Consider the following 20,025-nt stretch of genomic DNA (forward strand, 5'->3'; position numbering starts at 1 on the left):
TCTTATCAGATTGGTTTTAATAGAAATATACATGTACACACATTTTCAGCATTAATATAACAATATGTATACATAAACAATAACAACTAATAATGTCGGTAAGATAAAAACAAAGCAAACACGTCCAGTAGTGATGTAGATCAATACATGTAGCCTACATATAGTGTATTCCAGATGTTTGTTGGATTATAAGGATATGTCACAGTAACACATACAATTTTGAATGTAAATTAATATGTAATCATTATTCATCTTCCCAATGTCAAATTACAATTGGTATTATTGAGCTTTGCATGCCATTAGATTAACCCACCACATTCTGGTTACTTGCAGAATACAAAGATATGCCCACAGCAGCTAAATCGTCTGGGCAGTCAACAAGGGTTTTATATTTATTCTTTTGCGGGTAATGAGAGTGTTTACAATACACTGATATCAATTTAATACAAAGCGAATGATAACTTTTGTCATTTGGGAGAAATTTGCCCAGATAGCGGTGTTTCTGCATACTCTTGGTCGAATCTGTTATGAACTACAAACTTGTATAATTTGTAATATTACAACTGTAATAATCTGGACAATATTTCTTTAAGCAAAATGCTGTAGTGAATTTGCTAATATTATATTGTCATGGAAAGCTTGAAATGGGATCTTCACATGGAAATTAAATAAATTAGTGATACACTCATGAAATCTGAAAAATAAAAGGTTTCATAAAAAAGTAGGGTATAATATATCAAAATATTTAAGTCATGACAAAATAATTGAATTTTGAAACTGATCTCAGAAATAAATGATTTGACATGTGAATGCCTAAGCATCGGTACATATGAAATATTTTTACATCTGAAAAGTACTAGGTCTTAAATGATCAATAACATAATACTATAAAAAAAAATTGTGTAAATTATGTTTACATTTGTGAAACTCTTTGATTCCTTGTACACATGATTTAAGACTGTGTGACCAAGGGGAATCAACAATAAACATGTTGTAGTTCTTGTCAATGATAAGCTTTAATTTTCACAAAATTAATTATAACAAAAAATAAAAGGGTGGAGGTAACAACCCTCAGACTGGGCGTTCAAAAACTATTGTTGCTACAAGTGGAATAATAAAATGGCGGACACCTGAAAGTGAGGCAACATGATTGTGAGAATCAACTGGACCAAGCAAGACTTTATCACTTGGTCACAACTGTAATGATATTGTATTGTTTTATTCATTCACTCATTTAATTAATTTGGAAAATCTTTATAATCTGTCAGTGGTATTGCATGTTGAATTGACCACTGTCAGACTTTGTAAATTGCTTTGTAAAATGCTTGTATAACATTGCCCATATAACCTAGAGCCATATTCCATTTGTGCGGTATATCTTTGCCTTGTGTAGCCTTCATGTAGACCTAGGTAGAACACTAAGGAGTATTAACATCTTCTCAGACAAATATCCATTGCGCAAAAGCAGTCTAAGGACATTGTATTTTAGTCTCAGCCATGTAACTTTTCATTATACATGTAATATCCTATTGTTGTGTTGCACGTGCTGTGTTAGAGATTATTATTATTATTGTTGTTGAGTACAAGAGTACATGTGCTTCTCGGCTGCCATTACTGAATCTAATTAAAGTTAAAAAACATAAATTTCAATTTGTTATCTTCCCCAGGTCGACAGTTTTATAACAATGGGAGGGCTACATATACTCAGAGTTTCATTGCTCTCAATCAATTAGAACCAACGTTATCGTGTTCCAAAGTCTCAACCAATCAAATTGCTTATCTCTGCTTAGCCTTAGTGGAAAATGTGCATGATCGAACTCTGTCAAGGCATTCACCTCAATTAGAAAGGGAGTTATTGTATTCCAAAGTCTCGACCAATCAGATTGAAGTCACTAGTTTGCTAAGCAGAAAATGCTCAACATCAAACTTGGTTAAGGTATTGATGTAATGAAATTATACACAAAGTTTCACTACTATCACTAAATTAGAATCAAAATTGTCTAGCTTTGAAGTCCCAACCAATCAAATTGCTTATCACTCTGCTTAACCCGAGGCAAAAAGGCTCATTATCAAACTTAGTCAAGGTACTGATGTGAAGAACTCTCGCTTAATTAGAACCAAAGTTATAGTGTCCCAAAGCATCAACCAATCAAATTGCTTTTCTCTGCTTACTCTACGCAGAAAATGCTTATCTTCCACCCCAAGAAGGTATTCACCTAATAAACACCTAAAGCAAGTGTGAACATTCTAGCTCAATTAGTCAAGTAAGCAGACAATGTTCATCTTCAAGCTCAATTTAGACATTCACCTAATGACTGTCTACATCAAGTTTGAACATTCTACCTCAATTTGAGAGAGAGTTATTGTGTTCCAAAATCTCAAACAATCAAATTCCTTATCGCTCTGCTTACCCTGAGCAGAAAATGCTCATTATCAAACTTAGTTGAGGTATTGATGTAATGAAACTATACACCAAGTTTCATCACTCACTTAAATAGAACTAAGGTTATCGGGTCTTCGAACTCCATCAAGGCATTCGCCTAATAAACACCTACACCAAGAAGGAAAGTTATTGTGTCTAGAAAAGTGTGACGGACAGACAGACCCATTTCAATAGTCGATTGCTTTCTTTAAAAGGTGGGGGAAAAAAATTTACCCAATTCTCTTCAGCTCTATTCTGCTGATTTTTCTAAAATGAATAATGTCTTGAGGAATAAGGTTATTCTAGCTGAAAAAGTAATAAAAGTAAAATGTTGAAATCAATAAATTCTGAATTTTGATTGGGTTCTTCCTTGTGGCCTAAAGGAATGACACCAGGTGACGACAATACATGTCCACATTAAATGTGAGCGCATAAAAACTATGACCTGTGAATACAATGTTTTGATGCATTGGGCAGTTCATCCATATGAACAGTTAATCAATCGGAGTAAGTTTGACACATAGAGTTATTGCAGTGTTTCTATGACAGTGCCATAACTATAATGATGTGAACATATATGTGAATATAAGTTGAACAGTTCATAGTGACAAGCAGTTGAATTAGCCTATAAGAGTTGTCAGGCGAACATGGTCAGGGAGAATGACAATATACAACAACATTTACAGAGTTCAGGCTATTGTGATTTTTTAAGGCAAGTTAGTCATCAAAACTTAGTTATTATCAGGCATATTTAAACTCATAGTCAAAATTAAAATTATGCATTTCTTCTATCCAATATTAACAACCAGTGGCTGCCAGGCAAGATATGCCCACATTTTGCAAGAGATGGATAGAGAACAAGCTAAAAACAAAAGCGATTTTCTTGTACAATCAGGGGCTATAATCCAGAAAGTTATGGACTGAAATGCGCAAATATCAAAAGGGACTGAGATCTTTTGGATATAAAGACATGTTTTAAGTTTCATCAAAATCGGATAAAAATTGTGACCTCTAGAGGGTCCACAACCTTTGTATTAACTCAAAGTCATTAAAAACGCAATGCCTAATTCGTGAAATATTTCTGGTAAATGTTTTCTTGGGCTTTCCTATCTTATGGGTCTCTTTTTGTGGAGTTCTGGGTTTGAACCCAATATCAGTTCCCGGTAATGAACTTGCAAACGCAACACTTGTCTTTTTTCACGATTTTAAGCAGTCCTATGTCACACATTTTGCACGTGCATTAACTTTTCGTTCGTTCGTTCGTTCGTTTCTAGAGTTTTACATCCACTTCCACCTAGGATGATATCGTAGACAAGTGCATTACCTGCACTCTGGCCCTTTAAATACAGATCAAAATTTCAACAATCATCACTTCAGAAAAATGCCATGCCTTACACAAGAAAACAGGAACAGAGCCATTGGCATGCTGGATCAGGGGGCTTCACAGGTAGCCGTCGCCAGACACTTTAATGTCCACCCATCGACCATTGCTTGCCTCAGACAACGCTTCCACGCCACTGGAAAAGTTGCCGATCGACCCCGACCTGGAGCGCAACCTGTAACAACCGCTGCTCAACATCGCCACATCCGACTACAGCATGTGCGCAATAAGTTCCAGTCAGCTACTGATACTGTCAGAGGAACTGTTCGAACACGGCAACGTCAGATCAGCCCTCAAACAGTCCAAAGGCACCTGGCTGCTCTTGGGTTACGCTGCTGTCTACCTTACCAAGGTCAAATCCTTTTGCATCGTCATCGACTTGCCAGACAGCAATGGGCCACAAATCAGGGGTATCTGCACAACACACCATGGCGAATCCTGATTCAACCTCAGTTTTCCTGATGGACGTCAGCGTATCTACCGACGTCGACATGAACCCGTTGCTCGTAACTGTGTGCTGGAAAGGGATCGTTTCGGGGGAGGTGGCGTCATGGTTTGGGGCGCTATCAACGTCAACTTAAGGTCCCAGTTGGTGGTGGTCCAAGGCAATCTCAATGCTCAACATTATGTTGAATTATGTTGACGCCATCCTTCGTCCAGTGTTGCTTCCATTGCTGGCTCAACATGGCGTCCGTCGACAGATGGTTTTCCAGTATGACAATGCCCGACCCACACTGTCATGTTGACAAGAGACTTTCTGAACAATCACCATGTCCGTGTTATGGATTGGCCCGCTATGTCTCTCGACATGAATCCAATCGAACGCCTTTGGGATAAACTTGGACGACGGGTTCGAACTCAAACCGTGCCACCACAAACTGTTGCAGAGGTGACGGCATAATACGTCTACATGAAAATGTGGCCATATAAAAATCTATTCTTACCCATTAAATCTTGAAATTTTTTAGGTTTGTTTTTCCATACAACAGTAACGAGATAAACAGGTAAACTGAGTGATAAAATAAACAGACATGTTCCCAGTTCTTGAGGTTTTTTATATATAGACATACTTAATAAAAGAATATCTATAAATAACATCAATATAGGTAAAATAATTGGTACCTGCAAATAAACAGATATATGATAAATAAAAACTCTCTTTATGCTTCAGTCTAAGTACAGTAAAAGTCAGTTAGTGATTGAGGACATTAAAAAAAACCACAAAAAAATCACCGGTTTAAACACATTTAGTACGACATTTCGACAAGTATTCTCTTATCGTTATCAAGCACAAATGATAATTAGTAAACTAAAAGGTAATATTTATAGTGATACAATATTGCCTTTTAGTTGTGCTATATATGTATAAACCAGTATTTGTTTTCCATATAAATTGTGTTGTGTTTTTTAACATTTATTCTTTTTTTTTAGATTCTATGTTTTGTAAGTAAATATTTAAATTGAGTTGGATAATTGTGCACAAATAATGTATCGATTACTTACTCTAAATGGACGTTTAATATTTGGCTTCTTGTATCTCAGATATAGTAAAGCTACAAGAACTGCAGACACCATTAAACAAGCAAACAGACTAATAGTATCAATAAATATGATAATATTTCCATACATTAAAACCAGAAATGCTGGAATACTCTGTAAAATATAGGTTTATGACAATTATTATAACGAACGAAAATAAAGTGAACACCTGAATATCAGTGTTACAAGCACTAACGTGGACACCTGAATATCTGTCTTTTAGGCAATGATTCAAACACCTGATAATATCAGCATTGTAGTTGATTGTAAGCGACACACTATTATAGCCTGTATTGGCTATCATCATTGTCACTAAGTTTATATAAACAAGATAAGTTGTACTGTAAATATAACAATACTTACACAAAATATAATAGCTGGCCATGGAGTGAGAAATTTACGACTTATCATTTGAAATAATTCTGGCATATGGCCTACTCTTGAAGCCGCAAACAACAATCTGAAAAATATGGATTTGCAACTTGAAATACTAAAGCGTATTAAAGGTAATGGCTAAGTGGCAGATAACTCTTTAAATCATGCCCAAAAGGCTTACTGTCTGTTTTGGAACCAAGATCTTTGTTTGAGATATAATAATATATTTTAAGTATCATCAAAATCGCATAAAAATTGTGACCTCTAGAGGGTCCACAACCTTGGTACTACATACTTTTTGTTGGACAGTTTTGGTCCAATTTTCATGAATTTCGAACCCAACCATCATTTAATGTAATGGTGATATATTTGAACAGTTTTTAAAATCAGATACTCTGTGTATCAATCTGAAGTCCAGTAGGACGTTAAACCCCATTTCATTTCAATCTGAAGTCAATCGGATGACAACTTTAGCCTCTAGAGCATCACAAGATTTTTCAAGATAGGTTGCTAGGCAACAAAACATACGCCCACAGCAGCTAAATGGTCCGGGCAGTCAACAAGAGTTGTCGCATATTTTTAATTTTTTTGGTAATGAAACATTTATAATACATTAAAATCTGATTAAGAGTAACAACTCATTCCGTAATTATCAGAAAACCATTAGAATTTGTTTGGTTTTTATAAAGTTCTGCCCCATGCTAACCTTTAGTATACGAAACTTTTAACATCATATACTTGTTCGTCTCAAGACCTTAAACTCTGTGTATCAACCTGAAGTCAATCGGATGATTACTTTAGCCTCTATAGTGTCACATAGTGATCAAGGGCCATAACTTTGGCAGTAATTATCGGAAATCGTTGAAAATCAATATGGGTCTTTGTCTCATGACCTCAAACACTGTGTATAAATTTAAAGTCAATCGGATATTAACTTTAGCCTCTAGAGCATTTACAAGATTTTTTGAAGTGATCAACGGCCATAACTCTGGCAGTAATTATCGAAAATCGCTGAAAATGAATAGACTTCTTCGTCTCATGACCTTAAACACTGTGTATAAATTTAAAGTCAATCGGATGATAACTTTAGCTTCTAGAGCATCCACAAGATATTTTGAAATGATAAAGGGCCATAACTCTGGCAGTAATTATCGGAAATTGCTGAAAATCAATAGACCTCTTCATCTCTAACCTTAAACACTGTGTATAAATTTAAAGTCAATCAGATATTAACTTTGGCCTCTAGAGTGTCCACAAGATATTTTGAAGTGGTCAAGGGTCATAACTCTGGCAGTAATGATCGGAAATCGCTGAAAATCAATGACCTTAAACACTGTGTATAAATTTAAAGTCAATCGGATATTAACTTTAGCCTCTAGAGCGTCCACAATCAATTGTGAACGCCAGACCGACAGACGGACGGGGGCGACGACAATATACGACTACATTTCAATGTGGGCGTATAAAAACCAAACTCCTGGTTACACATGGGCAATGGACTTTTCGTCAAATATTGACAACGGTCCCAAACCCTCCGTACGTTGAAGACTAGGAGGTTCTGGGTGACCGAGACTAAAATTTGGTATGATGCATTGGGGTCATGAGAGGGTGAATCATATTGGTTTTCACTGTTCTGCAAACTTTGGTTCTGGAGTTACCTCTCCTTTGCAGAACGTCTTACCAATAAATTAAAGGCTACAGTTTTGATAAGATTTACTTCAAAATTGGTATGAAGCATTTCGGTCATGGGAGGAGAAACCCTATGGTTTTTCAGCACTCCCCGGCCTTAAAGTAATGATGCCCAATTTACATTTCTCACAGCCTAATCCATGCTAATATGTACTCAAGATTATGTAAAATTTGATTAAACATACATTATGCAAGAGCTAAATCTGCCTATTGCAGGTCTTTATTTAGGCCTGAAATGTTATCTCAGTTATTAATTAATTAACTTATCCAGACCATAATCAACTCTCGATGTCAACGCTAGCCTGCAATGTTTACGGGATTATGATCCGATTTGCTGCTCAACTTTCATTCATGATTTAATCACGAAATGGATAATCGAGACTATGTTTTTTATCGTACCGACTTTAGTAATGATGATCGAGGGAGGCTAGGCTGAAAATTCAATCGCTAAATTCTCGGTTCAGAGTGAATCAATTTGATTGAAATTTTCCGCAAATTCCCTTAACATTATTTAGTTTTTAACTATTATAGTGAGACCTGCCAACTCTATCTAATCTCCCATAATGTATCTTTAATGGAACATCTTTTTAAAAGTGAGATTGATTCACTGATACATACCTGGGCTGTCCCATAATTAAAACATTTAGGACACTTATAGAACAAAAGGCCACTAATATAGACACCACAACACCAAGTACTGGATGAACCTGCTGCATTGCCAACTGAAAATTACAACAGTTGCTATTATTAAAAAAGGAAAATCATTTTATTACAAAATTTTTAAAGACTGCTCAATGGACGTCCTCGCTGAAAAAATTCACACCAGGCGTCGCTAGTAAAAACTTGGTTCTATGTGTCCTTATCATTGGTAAGAGAACCGTATTTCAACGTATCGGGATCATATTCCATTTCAACAACAAAAAAACTAACATTTGTTAACACACCAGAACGTAATGAATGTACAGGAAAACAATGCTGTAAGGTAAACAATGAGGTTACATGGGACCGCCTGCTCTATGGTGTCACCTATAAATTATGCTCCCTTATCTCTAGATTTTCTCAAAAAGATTTTATTAGAGCGAAGAATAATTACCCAATGTTTATGTTTTTCCTAGAGTTTCTAAATCAATCTGGTTTGATAACTTTTGCAGTATTTACTAACACAACAATATCTTTGGGGTATATTTTGGAGAGATAACTTTGAAATTCACATATAAAAAGCACAAAATTTAACCATGTACCCATTTGAATATTTTTAATCACAGCTATGTGTGATGCTATTTTAAATTCTATTAAGATTGTATTAAGACTTACATTATGCACACAAACAAATTGTCAATAGGCTACTTACAATAGCTACAGCATCTGATGAAAACATCTGTGCAGGTGTGAGTAGCAATACATAACTAAAATTAGCTAATACATACAGACAGATCATAATGCTGAATGATAAAAACACTGATTTGGGTAATGTTCTGTAAGGAAAGAATTAATTTAATAACACAAATTAAAAGAACTATACTTTGCACTAAATTACTGATAATTGACAATCTATGTGTCATGAACAACTATACCTATATTACAAGATTTTATAAAATGTATTAACAGAGGTTGGAACAAGTCGCAGGACCTTGAGCCCCTAATCACTGCAAGTCAAGTCTGAGTCGAGTCCCAAGTCGCTGACTTTAGTACCGATTCCAGTCCAGTCCCAAATCTTCACAAAGGCCAAGTCCTATTCAAGTCACCAGTTCATCAAAAGAGTCAGCAATTCATGGCAAATAAGGTAAGTTGGAGTTAAGTCCCCTCGCTACAACTCAAGTCCTAAGCTCTTTCAAGTCACAAATCGTCACAACCGTATAATCAGAGTCGAGTCTCGTGTCGCAATAAATATTTCAAGTCGGGTCATTGATGTGACTTAAGTTGGACTTGATTCCAAGTCGTAGGACTGGAGTTCCCACCTCTGGTAATTGAGCAAAGGGAATAAAGCCAGACGTAATTATCAGAATTTGTTTTAGTTTGATCTGGTTTTTTTGACAAATCTTACAAATTCCAAGAAGATAATACAACTTTATCTAAATTTCAAGCAAAGGATATTGGGATACAATCAAGGGCAACAACTCTGAAAATAATTTCAGGTCATTTTTACCTAAAGAATGTATATATATTCTAAAATAACAACTTTAATGGATGGATTTACTGTCAGATCAACAGATTTACTGATGGAGCTTATGATAATGAACCACACAATTTCAATATTGGTACATAAAAACTGTTTTTGGCTATTGAAAAAGAATTTGGGTCACATGTCCACTAACCATAACTAGTTCATTATCAGTAAGGACTGGAAACCAGACGCACAGCTGTCCAGAAGAAATATCCCTCACAGCACACTACAGCACAATTAATTCTCTGTCATAAAACAAAACTTACTTTGATGGGTTTTGGACTTCTTCCATAAGAATTGTAATAACCTGCCTTTAATGATAAATAAAAACGAAATAATTTCTTTACATATTTTTCTGTTATACTTTCATCAAACAGCTGCAGCCATGAGTGGGTTTCTTAATTACTAAGGTATTAAACAATGCTTTTCAAGGGGTTTATAGGAAACTCTCTGGACAAATACCTTACTCGCCATCATGTTTTTCTTGTTCTTACTCAAATATTTTCTAATACTTATCCCTTACATAAGCAACAATAAAAAAAGTGTAACAAAGCGACAGTCTTACTTCGCACATTTTGTAGCCATTTTAATATTCTAGTCTTAAAAGGCAGGTTTGTTACCATATTGTTTTCAAAGGCCAAAACAAAGGTAACTGAAAGAATCCCAAATTTTATATTATAGACAAGTGTTTATTTTTATGCAGATAGTTATAATCACTGTGAGTTATTGGGCAATTTAAATAAACTCAAATTATTAACATTAGCATTTATTAAGGTCTAATTATAATCATAACAATTTAAATCTTTGGCAATATTGGAATATTTATAACATAGGGATATCTCAAATCTGATAGCTACCATAACTTGTGTCAGTTTCATAATTAAATATCACAAAGGCTGGAGGTGGGGAGGAAGGAGGTTGAACTCCTTTTTTCAGTTGTCCTGACGCTAGCAAACGACTTCTGAAAGCGAAGCAGAATATGAAGGCGAGATTCGGCGTAATCCGAACGCGATGCTGTGATAGGTTGGTAATTATGGAGGCCTGTACGGGTAATAAATATATGAACGATTGGCAACTTAATTTGGTTATTTAAATTAAAGTTACCGGTACATATAACTCCCACTACATATTCTACTCAGCTGATTAATGTATACTGGTCTTTATTATACACACTTCTAAACATTGTTACATCATTGCAGGAGTTACATCTATATTCACTGTTAGCTATTGCCCAAAACACAGTAGATGGGTGTATATTTGAATTTGTCACAGGAATAACAATTTTTTATGTTCATTGTGATTATCATACTGTAAATAATTTAAAGCGAGAATTGTATTTTTTTTTAAGTCAAATGTTTAAAATATGCTAAAATAAAGCCTTAAAATACATGGCATTTATACACATAGTCCTACCCTGTTAACGAATAATTCTAAATCCTATAATTCATTTGTGTCAGTCGAGAAATTGGCAAATATATCATTTTCTTTTTAAATCCAACTTTGACTTTACAGTGTTATTATCATGTGTGCAGGTTTGAAAAGTCTCGCTCAACCAGTCATCATTATTCTTATCTGTTTAACCACGGACCTTGCCAATCGAGTCAACTTGTGTAGATTTAGTTGTTCAGTAAAAAGAATTGATACAAATTCCAAATACTGTCAGTAAGTAGAAATTATTTCCAATTTTTATGTGAATGCTTTTTTAAGTGCTAGAACGATCCCTATGATTGTATAGTAGTGATTAAAAAATATGCAATTTTCACTTTAAAAAGGTTTTTTGCCAATCTGTTTAAAATACAGATCTATATTTCATTTCATTTTTTTATACTTTCGATGGCCTCTACTACATGAAAATCTGACCAGCTGTAGTGGGAGGTTGCATCAGGGGTCATACGGGCGGCTTTTGACCCCATTGCATCAGACATTTGATTAACCAATCAGCAGGATACCCACAGCAACTGTTCTGTGCATCACACGCCAAGAACTCACTGCAACAGACCGTTTCATTGGCTAATCCCACACATTAACCAGAAAGCAGGTTATATAACAACTCTTCCAGATCCTAGTGCAGTAAAGACAAGTAAAATGAAATTTTGAACTGTAAAAAACGAAACAAAATAGGATCTGTGTTTCAATCAGATTGGTTTTTTTTCAAATCTTGTTTTTCATGTAGTGAATGAATAGGAAGCTTTGATGACTTTTTTTCGGAAAACCATGAGATGAGGTTTGACGTCCTACCATCTGCACCAACCGGGCAAATGAAGACAGGCATAGATCATGCAATGTGCTATGAGGGAAATTTCTCCCAGGGCTGTGATTCTGCCTACTCTTCATCAAATTCTAACTGGCATAGGTTCTTTTTTCTGTACACCAAAGGGTTTACAGGACCTTGTTTTTTTGTTTTTTCTATCCAACTGACTGGCCTCCGTTCTTACCGGACCCTCCATCCTGCACCACTGACAACGGGAAACCATGGTGAAAATCCAGAGGAACTTTCGCCAACACCATAGTGAGCCAGACAGCCAGTGCTTCTCAGAATGAAATACTAACAAATACCTGATAAAACCTGACCTTAAAATATAACAACAATCTATTAATTCCTTTAATTAAAGTATTAGTACACATGTGGGGGCTGTGTGTGTGTGGGGGGGGGGGGCTAAGAGAATAAGCTTGTACATACCAGTAGCAATTTACAATTATTGCCAGGCAGCAAAACAAATCAATAGGTTATTCATTTTAATGAGGTTAACGACCCACATATTTCATGAAGAAATATTGTGCTATTCAGAATCGTGAACGACAGAAGGACAGCAGGATGCACAGAGGGGACAGCAGTATTCGACCACATTAAAATATTGGTGCATAAAAATGTACTCACCAACCACCATAATTGAAAAAACCAGCAAACAATCCCAGTGCTAAGCTCCCAACATCAATAGATCTATCTTCTATATTTATTAGTGTTACCAAGTTATTTTTTTCTGACAAAACAAATGTAAAAATCTGAAAGTATTCAAATCTTCAACAATATTTTCTCTGAATATCAAAATATAGTGTCAGTTTTTGACAGGATTCAACTTCCATATGATCATTTAGTTAAAGATATATTATGGGAGATTAGATAAAGAGCTGGCAGTTCTCACTAGCCTCGGTACAATAAAAAAACATAGTCTTGATTATCCATTTCATGATTAAATCATGAATGAAAGTTGAGCAGCAAATCAGATCCTAATCCAGTAAATATCGCAGGCTAGCGATGACATCGAGAGTTGATTATGGTCTGGATAAGTGAATTAATGTCTAATTAATAATTCAGATAACATTTCAGGCCTAAAGAAAGACCTGCAATACACAGATTTAGCTCTTGCATAATGTATGTTTAATCTCCTAATTTATGATGATTTATTGATAAGTCTATTCGGTTCTACGGTACTGTTTTTTGTATGGCCATCTATTATTGATCAAAGCTCACATAAATTCCAGTCCATGCATTTTCACCACACAAACTTAATGATCTGTATAATTCCTACGAATATAAATGTGTTTTCAGCTTTAAAGTGAACACTGGTATATAGAGTATTTGGTATTCGATCAAATGAACTCAAAATAAATGAAATGGGGTACATGTCATGCACTACTGAACTAGTAGTTGACATTGTTATCTTTGTGTCCGATATGTATTAATATCAATAAAAAAAAACGGTAGAATGACAAATCTGTGCCACACAAAATGACAGGCAGCAGAGGAATTGTGTCTGACGAAGTATGAATTTGTGCCTGGCATTGTAGTGACAGGTGCCATATTTCCAGGCTTGAGTCCAGAACCGAAAGCAACTAAATATTTGGATTCAATTCAAAACTCACCTGAATTTGACAACTGTAATAACCCGGTCACAATAATTAACAACAATGCTAAAATCTTTGCCATACTTAAAATACCTTGTATTTTTGTTACCAATTTCATGTAGGTACAATTCAAAACCACTAATGTTACTGAAAATATTATTATTGCATTGAAATAAAATACAGAACATATCCATCAAAATGAAATCCATATAAGCAGGGGGTCCAAGTGTTAGTTAGAAAATGTCAAATACATAATTACCTATAATCCATCCTGCCAAAATCTTCACGGCTAAATCTGGATATGGACAACTTGGACTTACAGCTGTCACTAAATAAATTGCTGCTGAGTAAGATGATATGGCCCATGATGATGCAAATATTAATGAAACAAATCCCCACAGGAAAATGAAGCCATACAATGAACCAAAGACTTCTAAAATGTAAAAGTATGGACCTCCAGCTTTTGGAAATAAAAGTCCTATTTCTACAAAGCAGAAAGCCAGTCCTGCATTCAAAATTCCTGATATTAACCAGAGTATAAGTGCCACTATTGGTGAACCAGAATAATGCAGAATGGCTGATGGTGAAATGAAAATAGCAGAACCACCAATATTCGTTAATAATATAGAAGTTGTTGAAGCAAAATTAATTGACCGCTTTAGTTTGACTTTTGTTACAGTAATCTCCTCATCGCCTGTTAATTCCATATCTGCCGTGCTCTCTGTAGCGCTATGGCTTATGACTTATGTTCGAACTCTATGCCTTGTAACCTACTAGGCCTATATAATATAGCGAGTTTTAGGACTTGCTCAGGTTACACACATGATATATTAGTAGATGTATACACCAATAGCAAGTTCAATTCTATACTATACACTATAACTCGTCTTTGAATATTATCAAAAGATAAACACTCGCTCTATTTACTTCACCGTATACTTTTAACCAGCATTAGAACGTTTGCCTACGAAAGCCCAGAAGGCTCATTCCAAATTCCAAATGCTAAATTCCAAATTCATGTCTTACCAATAAAATAGCAAATTGGCAGAACCCCTCAATTAAACAAATTAGAATTTAAATAAATTGTAATTTTACACAACTAATTAGTGCCAGTTTACCTATCGGATGCGTGGGTCTACGAAAGCCCAGAAGGCTCATTCCAAATTCCAAATGCGATCGTATAATGTGGTCGTATATTGTCGTCGCCCCGTCCGTCCGTCCGTCAAGCGCCCACAATTGCTTTTGGACGCTCTAGGAGGCTAAAGTTAATATCCGATTGACTTTAAATTTATACACAGTGTTTAAAAGGTCATGAGACGAAGAAACCTAATGATTTTCACCGATTCCCAATAATTACTTCCAGAGTTATGGCCCTTGATCACTTCAAAAAATCTTGTGGACGCTCTAGAGGCTAAAGTTAATATTTGATTGACTTTAAATTTATACACAGTGTTTAAGGTCACGAGACAAAGAAGCCTGTTTATTTTCAGCGATTTCCGATAATTACTGCCAAAGTTATGGCCCTTGGTCACTTTGAAAAATCTTGTGACGCTCTAGATGCTAAAGTTATCACCCGCTTGACTTCAGATTGATACACAGAGTTCAAGGTCTTGAGACGAACAAGTATATTGATTTTCATTGAAGTTAATAAGTTGTTACTCTTAATCAGATTTTAGTGTATTATAAATGTTTCATTACCGAAAAAAGAAAAAATATGCGACAACTCTTGTTGACTGTCCGGACGATTTAGCTGCTGTGGGCGTATTATCTTCTCTACAGCAGCCATGATGATAGTACTGTCACGTGATTATGTCGAATTTGGAATTTCGCATTTGAAATTTCGAATCTAGTAATTTAGTTGTGTAAAATTACAATTTATTTAAATTCTAATTTGTTTAATTGACGGGGGCTGCCAATTTGCTATTTGATTGGTAATACATGAATTTGGAATTTCGCATTTGGAATTTGGAATTTGGAATGAGCCTCCACGAGTGCGTTCGGGTTACCGATGACGTCATTTAAACGGCTTACTCGCGCCAGGCCGAAGTAACCCATAATCCAATTATTCAACATGGCAGCAATTAAATTTTTTGATCGAAGTTATATTTGCAGATTAAGTTTAGGCGACGGAAGAATTATTCTTGACAATTTGCTCCGATTAAAAATGCCATATTTCCATTCCACAGTAGTGTTGTGTTTATTTTACATCTATTCTACATCTTGGTGCAACGATTCCAGGAGTTAGAAAAGGACACTCAGCGTCCTTTCAGTTGCCCAAAGGCACGTTCTATCGCAGAAATGAGCTGTTTATTAAATATTTTTTTTTTTTGATTACGGGTCAATTTCCCCAAATCATTGTGTGAAGTCATAAGCCATGGCTGTAGAGGGCAGACTGGGTCCCCAAGTAGGAATTCTCCCTCCTGAAATTCAAGAATTCGTCAAAACCCTATAAGCGTCATGTGTATACACCCAGACCAGTCGGTGTGAACATGAGTGAATCGAATTCGATGATCACATACAGCCCGGAGTACGACCCTGTGAACTTTTTGCGGTTGATGTATGATATTCGATTGTCCTTCATCTTGGGCGCTTTAATTCGGATATGACGGCCACACCGACAGGTCCGATTGTTCCGGGAAATTTACAATATTCAGCAAAATAGTTATAAGCGTCATGTGTATACACCCAGACCAGTCGGTGTGAACATGAGTGAATCGAATTCGATGATCACATACAGCCTGGAGTACGACCCTGTGAACTTTTTGCGGTTGATGTATGATATTCGATTGTCCTTCATCTTGGGCGCTTTAATTCGGATATGACGGCCACACCGACAGGTCCGATTGTTCCGGGAAATTATGGTGGCTGATAGTGGCCATGTTAAATCTCGCCCTTTTCATAACGCGACAACACGACATCACGACAGTATTGACGCAATCATACGACACTTCATTCTGTCGTATCATCGTGTTATTTTTATCGTAACGTCGAGATGTCGACTTATTGTCCTAGTCTCTTTCTACAAGTCACAAAAATACAGCTGTACTCATTACATCATATATAGGCCTAAGTAGCAGATTTGATAAATATAAAAGATAGTAGGAAAACGTTGATTAATTATTTGTTTTCTCAAAATAATGAAACATTTTGTGCCCACAAGTGAATTATATTTGGTATTATATTAAAAAATCTAGAATTACAATAGCAGGACCAAAGTGAGTTAGCTAAGTTAATTCCTTGAAGAAAAAGTGGTGTCGGGAGGTATCGAACAAGTAAGCATTCATTGCCATGTGTACGACACCCACCAATATTTATAGATGACTGGAGCGATAGTTTAAAAGAGATATCAGAAGACAGGGTGGGAAGGTGATTGTAGAAAAACCAAATCGGGCCACATTCTTTAAAATCACAGCATTATTTTTATCATAGTGCAGCACGTCACCCCAATAGTTGCAGGAGTTTTTTTGAATGAGATGGATAAAACGATTCGCAGCCTGTCATTGAGTCAACTGGCGTGGTTTCGAATCCCCGGTTGTACGTGACAAGGAGTAGGGTCGCCTGTCCAACCTCGTGGGTTTTCTCCGGTTTCCTCCCACTGCTAAAGACCCCTACGCGCAAACGATTTATTGAAATAAAATTAAATCATGTTAGTCCCGAAATGACCTAATTTGTGTCGAGTGGACGTTAAACCCCATTTCTCTCTCTCCCTCTCTCTCTCTCCCGTTTGAAATCACTAATGGGATTGAGGCCTAGATGAGTAAAAATAGGCCCAGTAATATCTTCAACTATGAACACACTCTAAAAGCCTCATACCCCCCCCCCCCCACGTCACCCCAATAGATGCAGGAGTTTTTTTTATGAGGTGGAGAAAACGAGTCGCAGCCGTTATTGACCTTATCGCATATAGGCTTGCATCCGTTTGACATCACTAATGGGATTGAGGCCTAGATGAGTAAAAATAGGCCAAGTAATATCTTCAACTATGAATACACCCTAAAAGCCTCATACCCCCCACCCCCACGTCTCTTATTTAGTTTTACAAATAATTCCAGAATCAATAAAATGGTATCAATGATGTTTGATACAACTGGAAAATAATATGTCAAAAATTGATTAAACAACATGAGAAATATTACATATTGAATCCATATTAGTGATAACGTACATTTACTCAATACGTTCTTTCCAATAGATCATCATTTAACTTGAAACAAGGGTAACAGTCGATCGAAGAAAACAGATTTTTAAAAAAAAAAAAAACAGGTTTCAATGTGACAGTAGTGCTTCGGTCATGCATTTACCTCCGAGAGTGCCATCCTTTCTTTGAAAGTAATGATTGTGCCAAATTTGAACAAATTCCATCTAGATTCGCGGCCTGTAGGTAGAGTGTTGACAGATCAAATGTAAAAAAAAAAACAAAAACAAAAACCCCAGACCTATAAAAATATATTTTCTTAAACTCTTTTAACTTTGAAATTATATTGTTTTCACATGTGCTAAGTGTTTTAGCGAATATTTATAGAAGGGTCTTGTAGATAAAGAAAAGACTATAGCGCATGTGCAGTTTTAAACTTCCGAGACGACAAGTCGACGATACGACAGTTTAGTGTTTTGTCGTATCATCGACTTGTCGTGGCGATAAGTCGATGATACGACAGCACGACAAAATAAGGTCGATGATACGACAAAATCAGACGATCTTACGACAGTTTGTTCTGTCGTAAGATCGCCCGATTTTATCGTAAGATCGTGTGATTTTGTCGTGCCGTCGTATCATCGACTTATCGCCACTGTAAGTCGATGATACGACGACACGACAAAATCACACGATCTTACGACAAAATCACGCGATCTTACGACAGAACAAACTGTCGTAAGATCGCGTGATTTTGTCGTGTCATCGACCCGATTTTGTCGTGCCGTCGTATCATCGACTTATCGCCACGACAAGTCGATGATACGACGGCACGACAAAAAGCGAAACTGTCGTATCATCGACTTGTCGTCTCGGAAGTTTAAAACTGCACAGTGCACATGCGCTATAGTCTTAATCTACAAGACCCTTTCTATAACTATTCACTAAAACACTTAGCACATGTGAAAATAATATAATTTCAAAATTAAAATAGTTTTAGAAAATATATTTTTATAGGTCTGGTTTTTTTTTTTTACGTTTTATCTGTCAACACTTTACCTACAGGCCGCGAATCTAGATGGACTTTGTTCAAATCTGGCACAATCATTACTTTCAAAGAAAGGATGACACCCACAGATGTAAATGCATGACCGAACCACTACTATCATATTGAAACTTGTTTTTTAAAATCTTTTTTTCTTCGATCGGCTGCTTCCCTTGTTTTCAAGTTAAATGGTGATCCATTGGAAGGAACATTTTGAGTAAATGTATCATTGATACGGATTCAAAATGTAATATTTACTACCCTAAATGTATCATTGATACGGATTCAAAATGTAATATTTACTACCCTATGTTGTTTAATCAATTTTAGACACATTAATTTCCAGTCGTGTCAAACATCATTGATAGGGACCTACCATTTTATTGATTCCGAAATTATTTGTTAAACAAAATAAGAGGGGGGGGGGTGCGTAGGGGACTTTCGGAGTGTGTTCATAGCTGAAGGCAATACTGGGCCTATTTTTAATCATCTAGGCCCCGATCCCATTAGTGATGCCAAACGGATGAATATGCGATAAGGTCAATAACAGCTGCAAATCGCTTTCTTCACCTCATAAAAAACCTCCCCTGCACTTATTGGGATGGCGTGCTACACCAATGCGGTGATTTTATGTGGTCTGATTTGAGGTTTTATATAATCCCCTTCCCACTCTAATAAAATAAATTGGAAATCTTCTGAAATCGCTTCTAAACTATCGCTTCAGTAATCTATAAGTATTGGTGGGTGTCGTACACGAGGCAATGCATACTTGTTCGATACCTACCGACACCACTTCTTATTCAAGGAATTAACATAGCTGACTCACTTTTGTCCTGCTATTATAATTCTAGATTTTTTGAATATAATACCAAATATAATTCAATTTTGGGCGCAAAATGTTTCATTTTTTTTTAGAAAACGAATCAACGTTTTCCTATTATCTCTTTTGACGAGTCTTATTTATATGTATCTATTTATATGTATCTGATGTAATGAGTACAGCTGTATTTTTGTGACTTGTAGAAAGAGACTAGGACAATAAGTCGACATCTCGACGTTACGATAAAAATAACACGATGATACGACAGAGTTAAGTGTCGTATGATTGCGTCAATACTGTCGTGATGTCGTGTTGTCGCGCTATGAAAAGGGCGAGATTTAACATGGCCACTATCAGCCACCATAGGGAAATTTACAATATTCAGCAAAATAGTTATAAATTTCTTGACGTTTGTGAGGTAATAGCCATTTAATAGTTGTTTTCATTAGAAACTCTGTGGCATATACATTGCGTTGTTGGTTTAGATAATAATATTCCAAATCTATCGGATAGTGAGCGAAATGTATCTAGGGTAGCAATATGCCACAGAAACACCACTGCTTGTTTTGGAATTGTAACTGGTGTGCTGCAACCATAACCTTGCCCTCC

The 20,025-nt window shown here is 36.0% G+C and overlaps 1 protein-coding gene across 6 annotated transcripts; it reads right to left on the reverse strand.

Annotated features, from left to right (window-relative positions):
- LOC126814544 (large neutral amino acids transporter small subunit 1) lies at window positions 1-17,150 on the reverse strand. 6 transcript variants are annotated; one of them, XM_050539770.2, is made up of 11 exons: window positions 13,676-17,140; window positions 13,435-13,563; window positions 12,449-12,551; window positions 11,959-12,141; window positions 8,758-8,881; window positions 8,025-8,128; window positions 5,706-5,802; window positions 5,307-5,456; window positions 4,748-4,925; window positions 2,657-2,728; window positions 1-694 (listed from the first exon to the last, which is right to left on the reverse strand). In XM_050539770.2, the coding sequence occupies exons 1-10, from the start codon at window positions 14,121-14,123 to the stop codon at window positions 2,673-2,675; spliced, it is 1,572 nt and encodes a 523-aa protein (XP_050395727.1). In that variant the 5' UTR covers window positions 14,124-17,140; the 3' UTR covers window positions 1-694; window positions 2,657-2,672. The 6 variants fall into 6 exon arrangements, 3 of the variants coding, with proteins under 3 accessions (XP_050395727.1, XP_050395728.1, XP_050395729.1); XM_050539771.2 differs by lacking the exon at window positions 11,959-12,141 and adding an exon at window positions 9,837-9,881 and having other exon boundaries at window positions 13,676-17,135; XR_007677651.2 differs by lacking the exons at window positions 1-694; window positions 2,657-2,728; window positions 4,748-4,925; window positions 5,307-5,456; window positions 5,706-5,802 and having other exon boundaries at window positions 12,006-12,141; window positions 13,676-17,149.
- Window positions 17,151-20,025: the final 2,875 nt, after the last annotated feature.

This window comes from Patella vulgata, chromosome 3, assembly GCF_932274485.2.
Source record: "Patella vulgata chromosome 3, xgPatVulg1.2, whole genome shotgun sequence".
Lineage (NCBI taxonomy): Eukaryota > Metazoa > Mollusca > Gastropoda > Patellidae > Patella > Patella vulgata.